Genomic DNA, 21,108 nt, shown 5'->3' with positions numbered 1-21,108 from the left:
TAGTTGTCTACAGACATAACTGTGTTTTTGTACTGTTTTTAACCTGTACGGCGACCTTGAGTGCCCTGAAAGGCGCCTTATAAATAAAATGTATTATTATTATTATTATATTTGAGCAAGAATCGTGCAGCACTATAGGTCTACTTGGGTCCATTTTGCAGCAAATCCACCAGATTTCACCTAATATAATATGTATGTATTAACACAAGGAACTGGCACTGTAAGCTTGGACCTTGGTGGTCGTTAACAGGGAGGCCGGCTTACACTAAAGCCTGCCAAACTTGACCGTGGAGGCTGAGACACTCCAGTGACTCCTTGTGCCCCTGCTGAGAGCATAGCAGGCACAGATGGACAGGAGATGCAAGAGAGAAAGAAGCTGGACCTTACCCAGCCGGCTCAGTGTCTGTCCATCCGCCCCGCTCTCTGCTGGCTCATACACAACTCTGCCGGACGTCCCGTTAGTTATGTAGCCAATGGTGAGCACCCACCGCATCCCCCCCCCCCCACGTTAAGATGTGACACGGCTGTCTTCATTTAACCTTTACTTATACTCTGAAGTCTCAGGGAGAAATCCAGCCTGTTTGTGCTTGAGCCAAAAAATAAATAAATAATAAACACCCCCCCAAAAAAACAGTAATTTGTCTCAGTGTACATTTGCCTCCTAGCTTGGCACATACATTAGCTTGGTAGGGTGCTAAATATGGATTTAACTGCTTAAGCCCTATTTTATACTCATATGTCATGGCATTCTTTTTCTGCCTATACTGGTATGACCAAAATAGGGATGCAATGTGGTTAAAAGCCTTTTTTCCCCCTTCTTATTTGGACTGACTTTTTGACACATTTTGCCAATGATGCACAATTGCACATTTACACATTTGCTGTACTTGGACTGCAATGTAACATGTAAATCTGTAAACTGACAATAACCAACACAGTCATTTGTTTTGATCTAATTAGTGTAGACGCACACTATCAGCATAATACAGAGTTACTTACTTACTTTATGCCGGCTGGCATGTAGGGCAGCAACAAGGATCTCCACTTCAGTCTGTCCTGGGCCAGCGTCTTTATAGATCCCCAGGTGTGATGCAGGGTCTTCAACTCTCCCTCCACTGTCCTACGCCATGTGTTCTTGGGTCGGCCTCTTTTGCGTTTGCCCTCTGGTGTCCAGTGAAGTGCAGTTTTGGTGATGTTGTCTTGGTCTCTACGTATTACATGCCCAATCCATTTCCACCGTCTTCTCATAAGGATGGTATCCATGTTTTCTTGTTTGCACAGATCAAGAAGGTGTTGGTTGGAGATGGTTTTGGGCCAGAATATTCGTTGGATTTTCCTTAAGCTTTTGGTGTGGAAGGTTGACAGTTTGTGGAGATCATTTTCTGTCGTTCTCCAACATTCAGAACCGTATAGCAGGTTAGACGGGACACAGCTCTGGTACAGTCTAAGAAGGACAAGTTGGAAATCCACAAAGTTGATATAGATGGATAGTATGATAATACAGAGTTAAGACACAATATTCATTAATGATTTTCTATCTGTTGTATTTTATACTGTCATCCTGTTAGTGGTTTTCTTGGTTTCAGTTTCAGCCCACCCGTTTCTAAAGCATTTTCAAATGCAAGTGTGCAGAAGTATCCCTTTTTGTATGTAGTTGTTGATACTGATTTATTTCTCTTTTTACAATCTGTTTATTAGGACTTTTTTGTTTATAAGGCAATTCAAAAATGTTTATTAGATAATGAACTCAACAGAGTTAAAAATATAGCAAAAACAAAACGGTACAAAAGACAAACTAACATACAACTTGCAGTAAAGTGAGGCATAAGGCTGTACAGCACTTAAATGGCTGGGTGTAGGAAGGTCCCTGGTTTGTGTTGGAAGTTAGCCTGGTTTGGCCAAAATACTGTACTATCACTGCGTAGGGCACTTTTTTGCACTAGCAGATTTGTCTGGTTTCCAGGCTAGTTGTTGGAAGTGTCCTTGAGCAAGACACTGAACCCTAAGTTCTGCTCCTGATGAGGCTGGTACAGAACCTTGCATGGTTGCCTCCTCGTGTGTGGGTGAATGTAGCGCACAGTATATGTATAGCACTTTGGATTTAGAAGTACAGACCATTTAATTTACTGTCCTCTCCCCTCCCGCCTGGCAGCTTTATTACTCCAGTAATGGGCCCAGATGAAGCCACCTCATCTCTTAAAGGGGCATTCCACTCATTTTCAATATTTTACTATGTCATTAATATACCTTAGAGCTGTTGTGTGGAAATAATAACAAAAAGTCCCCCCATTCTGTGTTTCCTAGAACTGGAGGTCTGAAAAAAAAATCATTAACATGGTGAATCACATCTTGATGATGACATCAAGATGTGATTCACCATGTTAATGCCACACAACACAACCACACAACAGCTCTAAGGTATATTAATGACATAGTAAAATGTTGAAAATGAGTGGTATTCCCCTTTAACGCTATTTTGAGTGTGTGCCTAATTACACACTGCTACTATTTCATTTACCTGAGACCAAACGCAGATTTGGTTTCAAATTGGGCTATTTTATCTGCTCTGTATGAGAATCACACTACATATTACAGTTGTGTATGAGAATCACACTACATATTACAGTTGTGTATGAGAATCACACTACATATTACAGTTGTGAAACTAAGAAAAAAACTACCTGCGTTTTATTACAGTACATTCTCAAACATAATTACATGCATTCTAAGCATATTAGGCATTCTATGAATACTTTCACTTTAATGACATTAACCCATTTTGACCTGAGATCAGATTCTATAAATGTCTGACAGTTTTCTGAAAAAGCTATGTTTCGATGTCAGTGGTTCTTCGATTTTTCAAAAATAGCAGACCTACAAGCTCGTAGCGCCACGCGCTATGAGCTTGTAGATCTGCTATTTTTGAGTGGTGCAACCACTCCAAGGAGCAGCAATGTCTGTGTCCGCCTATGTGTTGTTCACCTATGTATGTGTTGGTTAATGAGCACCAGTATGAGTACCAGTAAGAGAGAGAGAGGAGGGGGGGAGAGAGAGAGAGAGAGGGGGAGTTGCACCACTCTTTCACACGTGTGTGATTTTTCAATAGCTAAAGCATAATATAATGCTAACACCAAAAGGGGTTCCCACCCAAAATGGGTTCAAACTGTATGCATTGTAATACAAGATAAATTTAGAGGTGCTCATGAGATTATTATGAATGATGCATTATTGTTCAGTTGCCACACAAGAACACAACAGACATTCAATTATATGTTGTGTATAATAAACGTTACATGCTTATTCTGAATTTTCTGATGGCCAATGTTTCTTTTGAGAACACTGAAGTCAGCAACAACGTGACACCTTAAGTGGAACCTTGCTATGTCCTCTGTACTTATATGACTACAAATGTCAGCCCAATCCGACCCCCAATTGACTTCAATTATATTAATATTAAATTTACATTCTTCAGAAAAGGATGTGAAGCGTCCAGAGTCTCCAGACCATCACCAAAAAGGACCACAGGCTCATCTGTACGACATTTACAGTATAATTACAAAGTACATCTTCATGCGAAGCTTGTATTAAATTCAAATCTGTGTTGAGTGCGTTGGGACTCACTCATGGACCTGAACAGAATATATATTATTATATATATAATACAACAGTCAGCCACCGTTTGCCTCTCTCGAATCCAACCATCCATCCATCCATCCATCCATCCATCCATACGTTGTCCCTTTCCGTTCAGTCGCCAGGGGACATTGTTTGTCCCTGGCTCGAAATATCTACATAAAATATGCTAATGAAATTAAATGTGGAAGTGTGAGGGGTTGATGCTGCCTCATTCTGAGTCTCTAATGACTCCCTGCCATCCCTTGAAGAAAAAAATCCTGATTAATTTTGAAATGTCGGCCACTGTGGAGAGTGATTAATTCCTCGTGGATCCAACCATTTAGCAGAACATGAGGGAGGGGGAAAAGGAAAACAGAGAGAGGCCCCGAAAATATGGAGGCATAATTAATACATTTGGATCAAATTTAATTAGCCGCCTAAACAGAGGTTAGGCACAGGAACCGTTTGTCATCGCTTTGTTCGAGTAATAGGTCTCTCTCACGCAGAAATGGATATAATGAGCACCCATGTAGACAGGGGGAACATCCAAACAACTCTCAGGCAACTAAAGATGTGAAGACTACTCTTATAAACACTTTCTTATTTCTCTGATGTCTAAATACGGAAAAACAAGCGCATTTACTTATTGAACGCTTTCAGCTGAATCTTTTAATGCAGCTGCTACACACAAAAACAGTTTGTCACTGTCATTTAGAGAACAGGATGGTCTGACATTGAAACTATTTCTGTTTTCTTTTCTCTCTTTCAGAATGATGTGGAGGTCACCAGAGAGGGAATAAAACTACACTGCTGCCCACCTTTCCTTCCTCACACAATCTTGTATATTACTCATTCACAATCCCAGGCATTCGTTGCCTGACCTCAGTGTTACCTTATACCCCATGGGGATGGGATCGGGCTTGGATAAAGGATGGACTTACTGTGGCCTCACCAAAGGTTGCGTCCCCCTAAAGGCCATGCTGTTGCCTCTGGCTTTGTGCTTATTGACTATACTCCACGTCGGTCAGAATGCGGCCAGCGGCCATCCCGTCCTCAGCGTCTTCCAGCCTGAAAGGAGGGAGTGGTCCCTAAACCACCTAACCGTCCACCAGTCCACAGGGGCTGTGTACATTGGGGCCGTCAACCGCATCTATAAGCTGTCGGCCAACCTCACCCTCCTCGTGTCCCATGACACGGGGCCCGAGTACGACAATAAGGCCTGCTACCCTCCCCTGATAGTCCAGCCCTGCTCGGAACCGCTGGCCTCCACCGACAACGTCAATAAACTCCTCCTCATCGACTATTCCCACAACAGGCTGCTTGCTTGTGGCAGCCTCTACCAGGGAGTGTGCAAGCTGATGAGACTGGACGACCTGTTCATACTGGTGGAACCCACGCATAAGAAAGAGCACTACCTGTCCAGTGACAGCCAGACGGGGACCATGTTCGGGGTGGTCGTGCCCTCGCACGGCCAGGACGCCACGCTTTTCATCGGCACGGCCGTGGGAGGCAAGCAGGACTACTTCCCCACAATCTCCAGCCGCAAACTGCCCCGTGACCCTGAATCCTCATCCATGCTGGACTATGAGCTTCACACGGACTTTGTCTCCTCCCTCATCAAGATCCCCTCGGACACGCTGGCCCTGGTCCCACAATTTGACATCTACTACGTGTACGGCTTTGCCAGTGGAAACTTTGTCTACTTCATGACCGTTCAGCCGGAGACACCAGAGAACGGCATGCCCGCCGGCAGCTCCCCCGGCGACCTTTTCTACACCTCTCGCATCATCCGCCTCTGCAAGGGCGACAAGAAGTTCCACTCCTACGTGTCGCTGCCAGTGGGGTGCGTTCACAGGGGGGAGGAGTACCGTCTTCTCCAGGCAGCCCATTTATCCAAGGCCGGCGGGGTGCTGGCCAGGTCCCTCAACATCAGTGCCCAAGAGGACGTGCTCTTTGCCGTGTTCTCCAAGGGACAGAAGCAGTTCAGCGACCCGCCGGACAACTCCGCCCTGTGCGTCTTCACCATCCAAGACATCAACGCCCGCATCAAGGAGCGCCTGCAGTCCTGCTACCAGGGAGAAGGAAACCTGGAACTGCACTGGCTGCTGGGGAAGGATGTGCAGTGCACCAAGGCGGTATGGTTCACTTGTACTTGATATGTTTGTATGAAAAATAGCAGATCTACGAGCTCATAGCGTGTCACATTGTGTGACGCATTGTGAACTTGCAGATCGGCTATTTTCAAAGTATAAATAAGGCTGCCTGTAGGTGTATCGATGAAAGAGAGGGAGAAAGACAAGCTGACATGCAGGAGGACAGAGAGAAGCATGGTCCAGCATAACAGAGCAGTACAGTAGGTAGAGTGATAGAGACTGACACCCATGAAACCCACACAGCAAAATCCTGAGTGGTCATTTGACTGAGTGTAAACTCAGACTGGACTGGATTTTGCTGTGCATGATGAAAATGATTAAACCCACCACAGGCTGGGATGGGAATTCACACTTGACTCTTTGATTGACCTGCATCCACATTCCCACTTCGCATTAGCTCAAGCCTCGCTCAAGAGACCATTCAGGTTTTTTTGTAGGATCCCGCGAGAGAAGTCGAGCGGGAGGAGATTAATTCTACAATGCTAATCAGAGTGGGTTTGTGTGCAGCTTTGATTTCAGTCAGGGAAAAGCTTTGCCATGAGGTCCCTCCCTCCCTCATTCTGTCCATCAGACCCAACTCTCCCTTCTTTTTTTTCCTCTCGCACCCTCACTGTTTCATATCTTCTTTTTTCACGTCTTTCTTTCTTTACCCACTCCTTACCCACACCTTTTCTTTACCATCTTTGTCTTTCTCTTTCTCTCTCCATTTGTTTCTTTCTCTCACGCTGTTTCTCTCTCCCCCTTCTATTGTTCTACACCTTCCCCTTTCTGTTTCCCTTTCTCCTTTTCTCTCTCCATCACTTTCTACATCTCTCTCTCTCTCTCTCTCTCTCTCTCTCTCTCTCTCTCTCTCTCTCTTATTGTGGCTGTCAGCAGTATTTGATCCCTATGAGACTCATTCTTAATGTTGAGAGCAGGGTATTCTCGCTGTGCCCCTGTGACAGACATAATTCAGCATAATGAGGGACTGTCATGTCATGAAAACAAGATAAATTATATTCGTTTATATTGTGGGACTTACTAACATCCTCATACCATACATTGAAGCATTTAATGATGTGAATAAAACTGAATGTCATTAATAATAGTAATAATAATATTATGAATAATATTATTATTAATAATATTATTATTAATAATAATAATAATATTATTAATAATAATAAACTTAACATTTAATAAACACAATATACTCCCCTTGACCCCTTGTCATGAGGTTATGGAATTGGGTTTAGTTTGGCAATATTAGTGTTTCCATTGACCGAATGTCATGTAAGCTTTCTTATGGTTTTATTATTTGATTATTTGACTGATGGTCTTAACCAGAACGATGCACAATTAGTACGACAGTAAAATACACTTAATATTGCTACTTTACATTTCACACAGTATGAACAACAAGCCCCATGCTCAATCACATTGTATTCTTATTCCTCTTATAGCATAATAAATTATATGAATATATAATAATGAATTGGAAAAAAGCAATACTCTGTACTCCGGGGACGTGCAGAGAGCGTTAGAGAGGCAGGGGCTGAAATCAAATCCTATAAGAGGGCACTTTTGGACAAGAATAGCGAAAATAACAGATCTACATGCTTATCTACAAGCTCAACGCGTCACGCCGCGACAGGGCGACACGTTGAGAGCTTGTAGATAAGCTATTTTCGGGGTTTATCTAGTGGATATGCGACGTACGACATGGATTTCTAAAGAAATTTGTTCAACGCAAAATACTGTGTTCAAGTTCAGGAAAAAAGGCTATTCTCCTGAATGCTGCCTTCCAGTATGGCATGGAAAGGAGTGGCATTTGCATTCTTTCACTATAGTAAATGCTGCACACATGGTCTGGAGAGGACAGTTGTTTTACAGACGGGTAAAAGGGCAGGTGCTGAACGCCCTTTGATGTCTATGTGTGCACGTCCCTGCTGTATACTCTGTACTTTTTACCTCTACACAAAATCTCTTCACCGGCAAACATTAGCCCAAAATGTCTTATATCTACAAGCTCAGTTGATCAGCTATTTTTTTTTAACAGTTAATGTTGCCCCCAGAATATGGGTTGTGGGGTACAAATTGGGGCTATAAACATGATACAGTATTGCAGGGCATGCTATATGTTATCTGTTGATATGGCATCGGCCAGACAGGACAGGGGTATTTCTCACACTGAAGCATTATGTAAAAGCAAGGTACAGTTATCTAAAATTATATTTGTAAAAAAAAACTGAATTTGAGAGAAACTGATTAATTACTGTAAAAATAATATATATTTGCACTCGGTGTGACAAGCAATTTGCAGAGGCTTGAGGTGGGTAATTGTAGATGTAGTGTACAGGCACAGCTGCTTTGATGCTTATGATCAAAACCTGACATCTTTTGGGCTGTGTGTTTGTATGATGTCAGATCAAGCTATCTAAAGAATCACAGGAACTGGCATGAAAACGCACGACGTGCTCTTGTTTGCCACGAGCAGCACAAACACGAGCCCCGGCGAGCCGTTTTTGATAAACAGAATGGCTGCGAAATCCTTTGAACATGCCGTCTCTAACCTAAAGATATGGTGTGCAACGTGCGTAAGGCTGTACAGTAGTCAGTTTGTGTTTTCTCTCTTATCTCCCGCTAGCATCTGTGTCCACAGTGATCTCATTCATTTTATCTTCCCTGCCGACCCCCTTTCCAACTCCTCCTCTCTCCTCCCATCTATCTACCCCCCACTGTATCCTTCATGCTACATCTTTACCCCGCGCCCCCAACCCCTCCTCTTCTTACCCTTTGCTGCCCACTCTTAAAACCTCACTCCCTTCTCGTCCTCCATCCATTTATCCATCCATCCTCCTTTCCCATGATCCTCTCTTGGTCACTCTACTCTAGACATACTGTACAGAACTGTACATAAATGTATCCCCCCTCATTGTCTTCTCCAGTTCGAAGGTGTGGCCGAGACTACAGTATGTTTTGCCAAATGTCTGTCAGTCCGTGTGTCCTTCGGTTCGTCTGTGAACAGCTAACCTCCGATCGCCGAGATCTGTCCAATTTGTCATATTCCATCGCGATTGGCTAACATTGGCTTCCCAAGTTGTGTCCGTTTTGAACAAAATGACTCAAATCATGAACACAGCGTGGAATTTTGCACGCACATTCCCACTTGGCAGAGGAAGAAATGCCACCCATTAATTATTTTACTCAGCGTCATGGTGGCGCTATAACAGGCCGATTCACATTTTTACCTATAAGGCCAAGGAAAAACCTCTGCCCTTTTTCACATCGTCCTTTTATAGTGCCACCAGGTGGCATTTTTTGATATTAATTTTTTGATATTACTCTTTCAGATATAAATTCTCAAAATGTTGTCCAAACGTCACGCAAATCAGTGCACATTACCTCTATGATGAAGACGGATCTGTCCGATTTTTAAATATTCCATCGTGATTGGCAAATTCCGAACATTGCTGGCCCACAATAACCTCACCTCCTTTTCATGCTCACTCTCACCCACCTCCTTTGCATCTCCCTATCTTGCAGCCTGTCCCCATCGATGACCACTTCTGTGGCTTGGACATAAACCAACCCCTGGGGGGCTCCCAGCTTGTGTCAGGCCAGACCGTGTACACAGAGACCAGGGACAGACTGACCTCCGTCACCTCGTACGTCTACAATGGACACAGCGTAGTCTTCCTGGGCACACGCAGCGGCCAGCTGAAGAAGGTGAGGGCAACACACCAACATGTTATTGCTGAGATTTACAGCAGTTGTTGTGGCACATCCTATGCTATGGGTCTAAGTGAAATCATAACGGTCGCTCAATGTGTGATTCAAATGCGGGGTCGATTGCATGCTGCGTTCATGTGTTTTTGTTAAATAGGCCCCTCTCGCAAACTTTGCAAGACGATCATTTCCAGTCAGAATTGTGTATGAAAAATCTGAATCCATGTTTATCGCATGACTCCAGCGATAGTGTGTACGGATTTTGAGTGACAAAATCTGTGGGAGTAGTAGCAAAAACTGTGTTTTGAAGAATATTAATATGACTATTATTTAGATTAGCGAGTTACATAATTTTTTAATGTTTTTTATTAATGCATTGCATTTAATGCATTGCATTTTATTTATGTTTTTGTTTTTGTTTTGTACAATCACTTGACTCATCTGTCAAGTGATAACCAAATGCACATTTCATTGTGGTAGTAAACATGTCAGCTTGGTTAAAAATAGCAAATGGATGCATTGTGGTTTTGCACAATCAATCATTCTTCAATAGCTTATTGGATGAGAATCTGTGTGTTATTTATCTATCTTCTAATCACATTTCCGTAGCCTTCCGTGTCCATAGGGGACTGATATTGCTTTCTAACATTCCAGACATACAATGACCTCCTTTTACGAGGTTCATGAAGCTGAATTATACACATGTCTAGCATGTTCTATTTCAATGTTTGTCCTATGATATAATCATGCGTTTTCTATAAGGCCCTTTGATGTAGCTGGATTGACTGGGCACCACCGCAGGCCTGATTACTGCACAGTCTAACAGTATGAATGTATGACAGGACTGTTGTGACACTAGCCTGGGGGAAACGGTTTTATGAGCAGACACACACACGCACACGCACACACTCACAAACGCACTGAGAGGGAGAGAGAGTGAGAGATAGAGAGAGAGAGAACGTTGTAGTCACTACATTTTCACTAGAGAAAGTGGGAGAGACAAGAAGCCAAATTGACAAAGAAACAACTCCTAAAGCCCAAATCACAAAGACCCAAGAAAACAGAGAGAGAGAGAGAGAGAGAGAGAGAGAGAGAAGCAGGGGAAAACCGAATCTTTGTGTCAGTATGTGTGAGTTTAAATGAGTGCAGTATAAAATCCTCCATCATTCCTGGTCGTAAGTGGCGTCCAAGCAAAGGGCAGCTTGTCATTACCTCACTAGAATGTGCAGCCATGATTCAGACCACGGGGTGCCCCCAGAGGGGCCCCTGGGTCACGTCAGCAATGCTTTTCCATCTTCCCAAATGGACAGGCTGAGTGGAAATGGGGCATGACAATAAATGGCATCAGCAGATCACCGGGCCAGGGAGGTGACTGCGCAGGTCAAGCCTGCGACGGGAAGGTTACAGCTGTGGGCCGAAGGTCAGATGGATTACCAACAACAGTCTCACGGAGCGAGGCTGCGTGCGGATCGGCCTCACATACGGACGGCAACATAATGGACGCGTCCTTCGACGTCTTTCTATTAGGTCACTATCGTTCCCCCAATACGACGGGACACTTCCATCGTCATCTGTCACAGTTTGGTTGTCAAAGGTGGTTGATTTTAATTGAGTAATGTGACCCCCGGGGTTTCCCTCCGGACTACCTCATATCCCATTTCAGGATCTGCGGCTCAGTGTTGTAAGAAAATGTCCACAGTGAATGCGTGACCATATTTTAATAAGACTACACCATCTAAGCCAGGCATCAGGGAGTCAGCTTGCCTACTGTAGACACAATGATAATCTCTCCCGCTTGGTTCTTTACTCGACCACCTCTGCTCCTCCCTCTCTCCTTTTCCTCCTTCCAATCTCCTTTTTGTCTTCCACCTCTCTTATCTCTCCAATATCTGTCTGTCTGTCTGTCTGTCTGTCTGTCTGTCTGTCTGTCTGTCTGTCTGTCTGTCTGTCTGTCTGTCTGTCTGTCTGTCTGTCTGTCTGTCTGTCTGTCCTCCCTCATATCACATCTGTCTCTCTTCTATTTTTCCCTCCTCTTCCTCTGTTTCTCTTCCTCTGTTTCTCTTACTGTCTTTTACGCACGCACGCACGCATGCATGCACGCACACACACACACACACACACACACACACACACACACACACACACAAGAAAACACAATGACCAGCATGAGAGCATTTGCGGTCAGCAAAATGAAGACCATATGAGTGCCATCTACTGTTCTACTGTCCCACTCCCACTGTACTGCCATGGGAAACCCACCAGAACAATGGGAGTGGATGTAGGGGAAGTGGGATGGGGGGGTGGAGGAGGAGGGCAGCGTAGAGGGGGACAAGGGACCGCAGACCACAGGAAACCGGCTGATGGAGGAGAAGGTAACAGTTGAACACAAAGAGACGCGGTGTTGTGGAAACGATGAAGGTCTGGCAGCACGCCACACAGCCTAGCCAGCGCTACACAGTGCAGTCCTCAGTGTTCATTTAACTCTGAGTGTCGGTGTACATGATAGAACCAAATGGACCCGCTCCATGTGTACCTTTCTCAGCGTTAAATTATCCCTGAAGATTTGACGGTGTACGATACGTTCAGCTTTGCTCTGTTGCTAGTTATTGAAGAGATGAGGCAGTGGTTTTAACATTGATGTTTTTTTAGGAGCTATCCCGGTCCATGCACTCGCACGCACGCACGCACGCACGCACGCACGCACGCACGCACGCACGCACGCACGCACGCACGCACGCACGCACGCACACATTAGGCGCTCTTTCAGCCTAGCATGTAATCACGTTATCATGTTTAGTTAATGGCAGTCGCTACCCTACAGCTTGTCCAGCGGTCGTGGTCGATACGGCTCTCTTTGTGACTGTATCTAATGTGATGGCTGAATGATTAGTCACGTCATGCTGACCGGCATGCATGCAGCCCTCTGAGCTCGCCCTCCTGAAACACTGTTTCCTTTTCATTAGGCAGATCGGTCTCCCCGCCAGCCGTCTGTTGTATATGTGATCTCGGATACGATCACCGGAAACCGGGTCTAATCGCTGCTCCCTCTGACCTTCCGTGGCCATTATCTGCTCGTTACGTTGCAGTGATAGAAATTTAAGCTTATTCTGTGCTTGTTGCGATTGAATAAGAGCATCAGCTTGCTTTTAAACCCACCGAGCTTGTCCCTCCTCCTCGCCTCATTAGCATTCACACAGCCGTGATGGATATGTGGGCTAATCAATGTCCACTGTCCGAGGCTGTCAGCCACCATCTGACCATGTGCGTGGTCACTCAGCCCTGAAGGTGGCCAGTTGTCAGGCCCTTATGTCACCGCATTTCCCCTGTCATAATAATATTGACTCTGTTGCACCTTGGTCGGGGCGTCCGTTTAGAATTAATTGACCGTGTGTGTGTGTGTGTGTCTGTCTGTGTGTGTGCGCGTGTGTCTGCTCGCTCATTGCGGATACTCACAGAGTAACATTTGTTTTTTATTATGTTTTCTGGGAAATGTTTGTGGAAAAAGATGTTTTTTGTTTTACTGTGTTCCTTCATCTCTGCCAAATTGTTAGTTCCCTATTTTTGGTGGTTTAACCCAAAAAAAGGAAGAAAAAGGGGAAAATTAGGTTACCGGTATATCAGATTGTGTGTGAGTTTATGTGTACTGTACGTGTGTGTAAATGCATGTGCGTGTGTGCGTTGTGTGTGCGTGCGTGTGCCTGCATACTGGAAAGCTCTTTTGGTTCCAGTAAAAGGAGTGAACTAAGTAATCTTTAGGAAGTTATTTTGCTGAACTGCAGTTTCAGAGTGTCGCAGCCTCGCAGCCTCCCTGTGTCTGCGGGACTGGGTCAAGGGGAAACTGGGCAGACAGGTCCCCAGGGACAGGCAGACCCCTGTCCGGCTGAGTGGCAGATTGGAAATTATTGGTTGAAGGGAGTAGCAGTAGTGCCTTGTCTCCTGGGGCACCATCCATATGTTTATGTTAGTTGAACATGATTTTAGAGGCCACAGTCAGACTGGCCAACATATGGACACACTTTCTGAATGACTAGAAGGCCATTTAAACACAAACCGCTGTCCGAGACATCCTCGTCTACTGAAAAGAGGCATATTTTAGGAATGGTAATGTAGGTTGAGATGGTTTCTCTCTCAAGACCCCTCAAAGTTTGTATAGAATATGAATGCGCAAATCTGCTCCGTATATAAATGCTCAAGGGAGGGACATTTTGGGAGAAATAATTGCTCATGTAACGTCTGGCATCCTTACAACTGAGCTCATTCTGCCCGAGCAGACGGGGCATCTTAGAAGTTGAGTTTTTTGTTTTGCTTGGCTCTCACAGGATGGGAGCGCAGAGAGTATATCCAGGATGCCAACAGGGCTATGAGAGTGGTAGGTTGTTTTCATTAAGAATTCACAGGGTCACATTACATATCACTGGCTGTTTGTGTAGCCATTTTGAACGATGCTGTTCCTTTGCCAGGTTCTGGGGATGTAGTCGTTGACATCAGGAAGGATGTCGCTCTTTATTGGTCTGAAATCTAAATACTGTCCCGGGGTTAAATAGATTATCTCATAAAACGTGAGGTCTGCTGGGAACTGGGAACACAGATTGAGAAAGGGGACCTAAAGTCATAAGAACATGTGGTGATTGCGCCAAATGGGTTTTATTTTACAGCACGGACCACACAGGAGACCGGGTGGAATGTCACATTTAGTTGTTCTGTGGTTTTGTGGCAGGTAGGTTTGTGGTACCTAGAAACCCTCCAGCTCTGTAGCTATTTTTCGATCATGTTTTTATTCAAGCCAGATGCAAACAATTCTACATCCTGATTCTCATCCACGCCATGCAAATAAATAAATGTATAAATAAATAAACAAACAAAAATGATTAGAACAAAAACAGTTACAAAATATTCAAGAGATCAAGGATAATTATGTTCAGGTACAGAAGCAAATGGGTCCATTGTGAATACAATTCTGTCATATTTTCAGCCGCAAAATTTGGTCAATTGCCTCAATTACTGTTACAAGTAACCATGCATGTGGTCATAACATATTGGTCACGGAAATTACACCGGTAATTTGAATCAAATTGCAATAAAATTACACCATCCACCATGTACAGTAAAGCCCAAAAACACAATGACATAATAAACTCAGAAACTGATAACATGGACAAATAGAGGATCTATTTGCATATTCTCAAGTGCAGTACTATAGTGGCTCACCCTGAGAGAGTTAGAGAGAGAGATGTACAGTAATGTATACTTACTCTACTGTATAAGTCGTTCCTTAGACCTTCACCTCGTCGTCTTATAATAAAGATTTGTACAAGTTCATCTAGACGGTGTGTGGGATCTTTCTCATTATGTTTTTTATCTTCTGAAAAATCCCACTTAATTATAATTACATTGTAACGTAATTTGTAATGATGTAATGATTACCACCATGACATTTCTTCCTCTCGTGCACCCCCTAGAAACGCCCTGGGGGGAGCACACAACACATTAGGAATCATTATCCTATTATATAGAACATGTAAGAAGATAAGATAAAACAAGATATTGTCCTGCAAGGGAAATTTGTCTCAGGCTAATCTAGACAGAGGTTCTCAACCTGTGGGTCGGGACCCCCAGGGGGTCCCCCACAAGATTTTTGGGGGGGGGGGGGGGGGGGTCCCCAGAAGACAGATGACAGTAAAATGAAAAGTGGGACAATTGAAGGAATTTTAAGTCCAACAAAATGGAGTGGCTCAATTCCTACACATGCTTGTCAGGGTGGTGGGTCCGAAGTTCACATATGATTATTTTGGGGGGTTGCGGCCTGAAAAGGTTGAGAACAGTGTTGTTTTTGGCAGCACTTTTTGATTTTAGTTTTAGTCATAGTCTCTTGAATAGATTTAATTTAGAAATGTTTTAGTGTTAGTCTAGTTTTAGTCGACTAAATATAATATTTTAGTCGTCTTATATTCTGGACAATACGTAATATGTACTGCTATATTAAAGGAGAATTCCATGCTAGAAGGCTTTCTTACCTTTATTTGTAGTTACGTCCCCACCAAAGAGGTCCAGGTGTTATTTTGTGCAAAAGTGGGGGTTGAGTTTTTGTGTTAATTAGTTTATTTCCGTAGTAAAGTGTGCCGCTTGGGATACTATTTACATTATGAAGAGAGGATATATACAGCGATGGAAATAAGCGAATTAGCACAATGCCCCATTAAATTCAATGCAATTTAATTCAATTCATTGAGGTCTTATTGTAGGGGAAATAGCCAATAATGCGCTTTTGCACAAAATAACACCTGGACCTCTTTGGTGGGGACGTAACAACTACAAATATAGGTAAGAAAGCCTTCTAGCATGGAATTCTCCTTTAAAACCCTGAAAAAACTCACATACACATCATTATAACCTACACAACCTAAAGTTAACGAGACAGACCAAGAAACTATACACTACAGTATATGTGCCTGTGTGTCAGTTGGCTCATTTTAAAACCAATTAAACTTGCCTCACTTTCGTGGAAGATATAGGAGCTGTTATTCTCTCAAAGGACCGATGCCTGGCCGCCGTGGCCGGTCCCGTTTTAGATCGTGATTCTCAACCGTTTTACATTCAAGGACGCCAGTTTGATATAAAAAATAATGTTTTATTAGGTCATGGACCTCTATTTGGTAAGTTCTTCTTATCTCAGAGTGCACAAATGGAACCGAATACGGAACCGTCAGAGTCCATTTGCTTCACAACTGATTTAGCAGGAGAGCCCACAATAAATCCACTGAATTCAACCACCGTAGACCGGGTCAGAGGGGGTCAGTACCTTCTCTGAGCTCATCACCGGACCCTCTGCCCCTCGGTCAACCTCATCATACCCAGCTAAATGCTGTCAGCTCCATACTTTTCTCAGCTGGTCATTTTCTTTTCATAGTCGGCCGGCTAGTGGTGGTGGTGGGAAGGGGGGTGGGAGGGTGCTAGTGGTCCCATATTTGTCTTAAAGCTCTGGTTTCTATCTATTCTATTTATGAAACAAGGGGTGTGGGAAATACAATCCACCTTATTCACATGGCAGCCATTTTGCACTTATCATACTCGGGAAACCCACTCCACTCGGGGGAGCTGATTCCCTCTACTGTGTGGGACTGTGGTAAAGAAGAGGGAGAGAGAGAGTCATGACACAATACACACCAGTTTGCAAGCATTTGACCATTGTCATATGTGGGATGATTAAACACGTCAAGTTTTCCAGTTTTCCAGGAAATAATCTCAGAGAGAGAGAGAGAGAGAGAGCGAGAGCACATAAGTACTTATGTACTTATGTGCCTACCTACTTAAAGCAGTGGTTCTCCATCGGACCTCCATCTGAAAATATTTTGTGCCAGCTAGGAACAAGATTTATACAAGATTTGTGTTTCCTTTTTTTAAGGTCGTTTTGACAATGGCCGATCTACACATAGCCCACACAACCACAACAATGCGATGCGTTGTGCACTTGTAGATTGGCTATTTTCAAATAGCCCATGTCACACAGATTTTGATAATATGGACACCCCCTGTACATTTTGGACGTGGCTGCCATGGAGCAGCCTCTGGCTGCACACTGCACAGTATGATCAAATTGTGTTCATAAAAAAAGAAAAGTACCTAAATTGGACTTCTGAAGAACACAAATTAGTCCCGTACAGGTGAAATATTTAACTTGTAAATATTAATATCTTAAATAATAAATAAATATTTATCTTGGAGAAATGCCATATAACACAGTCAATGGTGGGTAGTGAACAGCAGAAGGGAGTCGCCTACCTGCAGGCCATTGGGAGATGGGTTGGACAGCTGAATATGTGAAGACTGACCTTGAGCATATGTCTGCCTGGCAGGTCCATGCAGCGTTATACGTTTTTTTTAATCATAACTCATAATAATTAGATAGATGTAATACGTACTGTATACAGTATATACAGTATATGGGAATATTCATATTATGTCTATTTCCTGTTCTATGAGTATTGAACGAAAATGAAACATAATGATAAGGGAATATATTGGTTAAAATATGGTTGAATATTTAACCCCGAAATGTAGTGTAGGCTACGTAAAAAAAGATCACACCCGTGTGAACCGAGTGGTGCAACTCCCCTCCCCCCCTCCCCTCTCTCTCTCTCTCTCTCTCTCATATATTAGCAGGCAACAGTGAAGCACTGTCTCTCTCTGTCTCTCTTTCTGCATGGCACAACAGCGCCCCTACTGGTACTCATACTGGTGCTCATACATAGGTGAACACATACATAGGTGAACACATACATAGGTGAACACATACATAGGTGAACACATACATAGGTGTACACGGACATTGCTGGTTGTAGGAGTGGTTGCACCACTCAAAAAAAGTTTTGTGTAGTTTCTGTTGTGGGGATAAAGCAGAAAAGTGAGGCGGCCGGGGGTTCCATTTTAGGTATCAAAAAGAGTGTTTGGTGGTGGTTTGTGAAAGAGACTCTATTTAAGGCCAATTCTAAAGCTTAATCAGAAATTGATAAACCACAGAGTAGTGAGGCCGGGAAGCTTTGAGATCTGAAGAAGAAAAGTTTGGCCAAGGAACATTTCTGAGGGTTTAGCTCTGAATCCCTGAGCTTTTGGACAAAGCGGAAACTGCCGCTTCCTCCTGACTTGACGGTTGGGTGAGGAATATTATTTTTTCCCTTTTTGAGCAATGCATTGCCTTTTTATTTGATGATTTTATGGTTTACTTGATTTTTGGAAAATAGAAGATCTACAATTTTTGCATGAAAGAAGAGGATCCAAGGCACTCGTGTTCCAGCCTTTTTTATTTAAGAGTTTAAGCCTTAAGGCATGGCAAAGAACATTACGAAAAGGAACTTTTTGTAATGTTCTTTGCCATGCCTTAAACTCTTAAATAAAAAAGGGATCATATTGCTGTCGCAATTAACCCATTCTGACCGGGCACCCATTTTGGTGTTAGCATCATGTTATGCTTTACCTATTGAAAAATAGCAGATCTACAAGCTCATATCGCGCCACCGAGTGGCGCGATACGAGCTTGTAGGTCTGCTATTTTTGAAAAATTCGAAGAACGACTGACATTTTTAGAATCTGATCTCAGGTCAGAATGGGTTTCATCAGACCAGTGTGTGTCCAGTGGAAACCTCGTATGAATCTGATCTCAGGTCAGAATGGGTTAAACCCATATATGGAGATCCCTGATGTCATCAATATTAGTATATGGATATATCATGTCAGAACCTGTCGACATTATTATGTTGATCCTTCCCCATCCATCCTTCCTCTTCGATGTCTCCCTTTTGACTGATATCTGCCCGGCAGCCGGCAAGAACTAGAGTTCTCAACAGGCACGAAAATTAACACCCTACCTGGGACCTCATCAAACCCTGTACACTCAAGACACTGCCACCGCTGCCACCCTTAGATCTCCATATATGGTGCTGACCTGTTCTGGCAATCAATATGTTGATCTGACCTCATCACACCCTGTACACTGAAGACACGCTCCATATACAGTATGGCCAGTGCTTCTCGCCCTCAGGCGTCTTACTGGTAATATAGGATAATCTGTCAAAAAAACAAAAAAGACAAATGATCTCCTGCTCAGTAAAGTATGTCTACCAACATAAAGGCAGATTGGATCAATTCTGCACTTCCACAGTCTTTCACAGCTGATGTGGCACCCAGCACTTTTTTTTTTACCCAGGGTAGTAGCTGAGCACAAGTGCTCATTTTCAGCAACGCCCTGCACATTTTTAGAAACACACAGACAGACACACACATTAAAACCTGGGAGCTGACCAGTACAACCACAGTCTTATATTGTTGGCCACTAAGCAGCTCCACTGGAGCAGTTGGGGGTTCAGTGTCTTGCTCAAGGGCACTTCAGCGGTGTTGGGTGAGTGATGACCAATCACTTCCCGACCCAGATTTCCTGCACGTCTGGGGAATCGAACCGGCAAGCTTTCGGCAACAAGGGCGCTCCTCTAACCCTTAGGCCGCCGCTGCCCCCAAAATACCTGGGAGAGAATTCAAAGTCATTGCAAGCCATCTCCTTTATACAAACGCTTAGGGCATTGCCAGAGAACATATACGAATAATGTACCCTCTGAATCGTGACATTTCAAGTAGTCTGCTGCATTTGTACGGCTTGATCAATGTAATCTACTTTGTAGATGGTGTCGACTAGAAGCTTCACTTTTAAATTGAATGAGTCCCTTGACAGCTTTCTTTGATTTTGATCTTCTTCCATTCCGCTCATTCTCCCTGATCCACTCCTTAATGCTGTTGGAAGTGCAGGATAGTGTACACGGTAGACAAAGGTATCTTGATTATACTGTATATGTGTGCGTGTGTGTGCGCTCGTGTTCCCTTTTTCTGTATTTTAAATGAGCACATTAAGAAATGGTTCACTGATGAGTTATCTCCAAAACATCTGATATGTGCTGTCCCCCTGATGTACTCATTCCTGATCCTATCCACCCTTGTTACTCCCAGAGTAATCTCGCGTTGCCAGACTGTTGCCTCTCGCAATTTCCAAATGCTTTCGTCATACAGTCTGGAGCAATGGAAAATCATGAGTAAAATATAAAGCGGAAGTGGAGCCTCCTCCCCACTTCCGTTTCGTCATTTACAGTCGCGCAAATTTAATTAGAAAACGTCTAAGCATATATAGCTTGTGGCTTAGCAGAAAAGGAATTAATTTTTTTTTAATGTAAAGATATTTTAAAATATATTTTCGTGAATGGAAATTGCAGCTTCCTTACTCGAATTTCGGGAGGCGTAGTTCCAGACTCTATATAGCATTCGGAGATAGTGGAATAGTTGTCTGGCTACGCAAGGCTACTCCCAGAGAGAACCTCAACATTTTAGTCTCTGCATAGCTGGTCTCACCACCGTCTTGTACACCTTCCCTTTCGTTGTTGCTGATACTTTCATCACACATCACACACCCGACACTTTTCTCCACCCATTCCAACCTGCTTACACTCGTTTCTTCACCTCTTTTTTAACACACATTACTTACTTACTTATTTAGTCCTCTTGCACTTTGGTCCTCTTGCACTTACTTATTTAGTCCTCTTGCAGCCATCTGGGTCTGTTGTGGGTAAGGTGTTGAGCTTGTGCCAATGTCACGTTACATGCTCTCATGCTCCTGGGCTATTACATCCAGCCAGCGGGTGCAGGGGGCGCCTCTTGGTCGTCTCCAACCGGCTTGCTGGGAATTGAAGTCCAGGATATTTTTTTGTGGCTTTCCCTTTATTTTATTTTTGAGTGGTGCAACCACTCCAAGGAACAGCAATGTCCGTGTTCACCTATGTGACGTTAATGTGATGTTAATGAGCACCAGTATGACTATCAGTAGGGGCACTGTTGTGCCAGAAACAGAGAGAGAGAGATAGTGCTGCACTGTTGCCTGCTAATGAGAGAGAGAGAGAGAGATTGAGAGGGGAGGGGGGGGAGGGAAGAGGGGAGTTGCACCACTCGGGTGTGTTTTTTTTGTAGAAGGAATAGAATCACAGTAGGCTAACAGGAAATGGGTAGAGAGATGGGGGGGGGGGGGGTGACATGTAGTAAAGGCCGTCAGGATCGGGAGTCGAACCCACGGCACACAGCCAGACTGTATTACCAGCCAAGG

General features: G+C 43.7%; 1 protein-coding gene across 1 annotated transcript in view; it reads left to right on the top strand.

Annotated features, from left to right (window-relative positions):
* The window catches only part of LOC308331125 (plexin-A2-like), an 88,714-nt gene that overhangs the window by 12,561 nt on the left and 55,045 nt on the right, over positions 1–21,108 (top strand). The window contains exons 2-3 of the mRNA XM_080786306.1: positions 4,385–5,750; positions 9,294–9,476. Coding sequence (XP_080642432.1) covers positions 4,518–5,750; positions 9,294–9,476 — 1,416 coding nt within the window. The 5' untranslated portion in view covers positions 4,385–4,517. The remainder of the gene's footprint in view (positions 1–4,384; positions 5,751–9,293; positions 9,477–21,108) is intronic.

Source organism: Protomyctophum bolini, assembly GCF_963924005.1.
Source record: "Protomyctophum bolini genome assembly, chromosome: 2".
Taxonomy (NCBI): Eukaryota; Metazoa; Chordata; class Actinopteri; order Myctophiformes; family Myctophidae; genus Protomyctophum; species Protomyctophum bolini.
The sequence above is the reverse complement of the archived record's forward strand: the minus strand, read 5'-3'. Positions and strand labels throughout refer to the sequence as shown.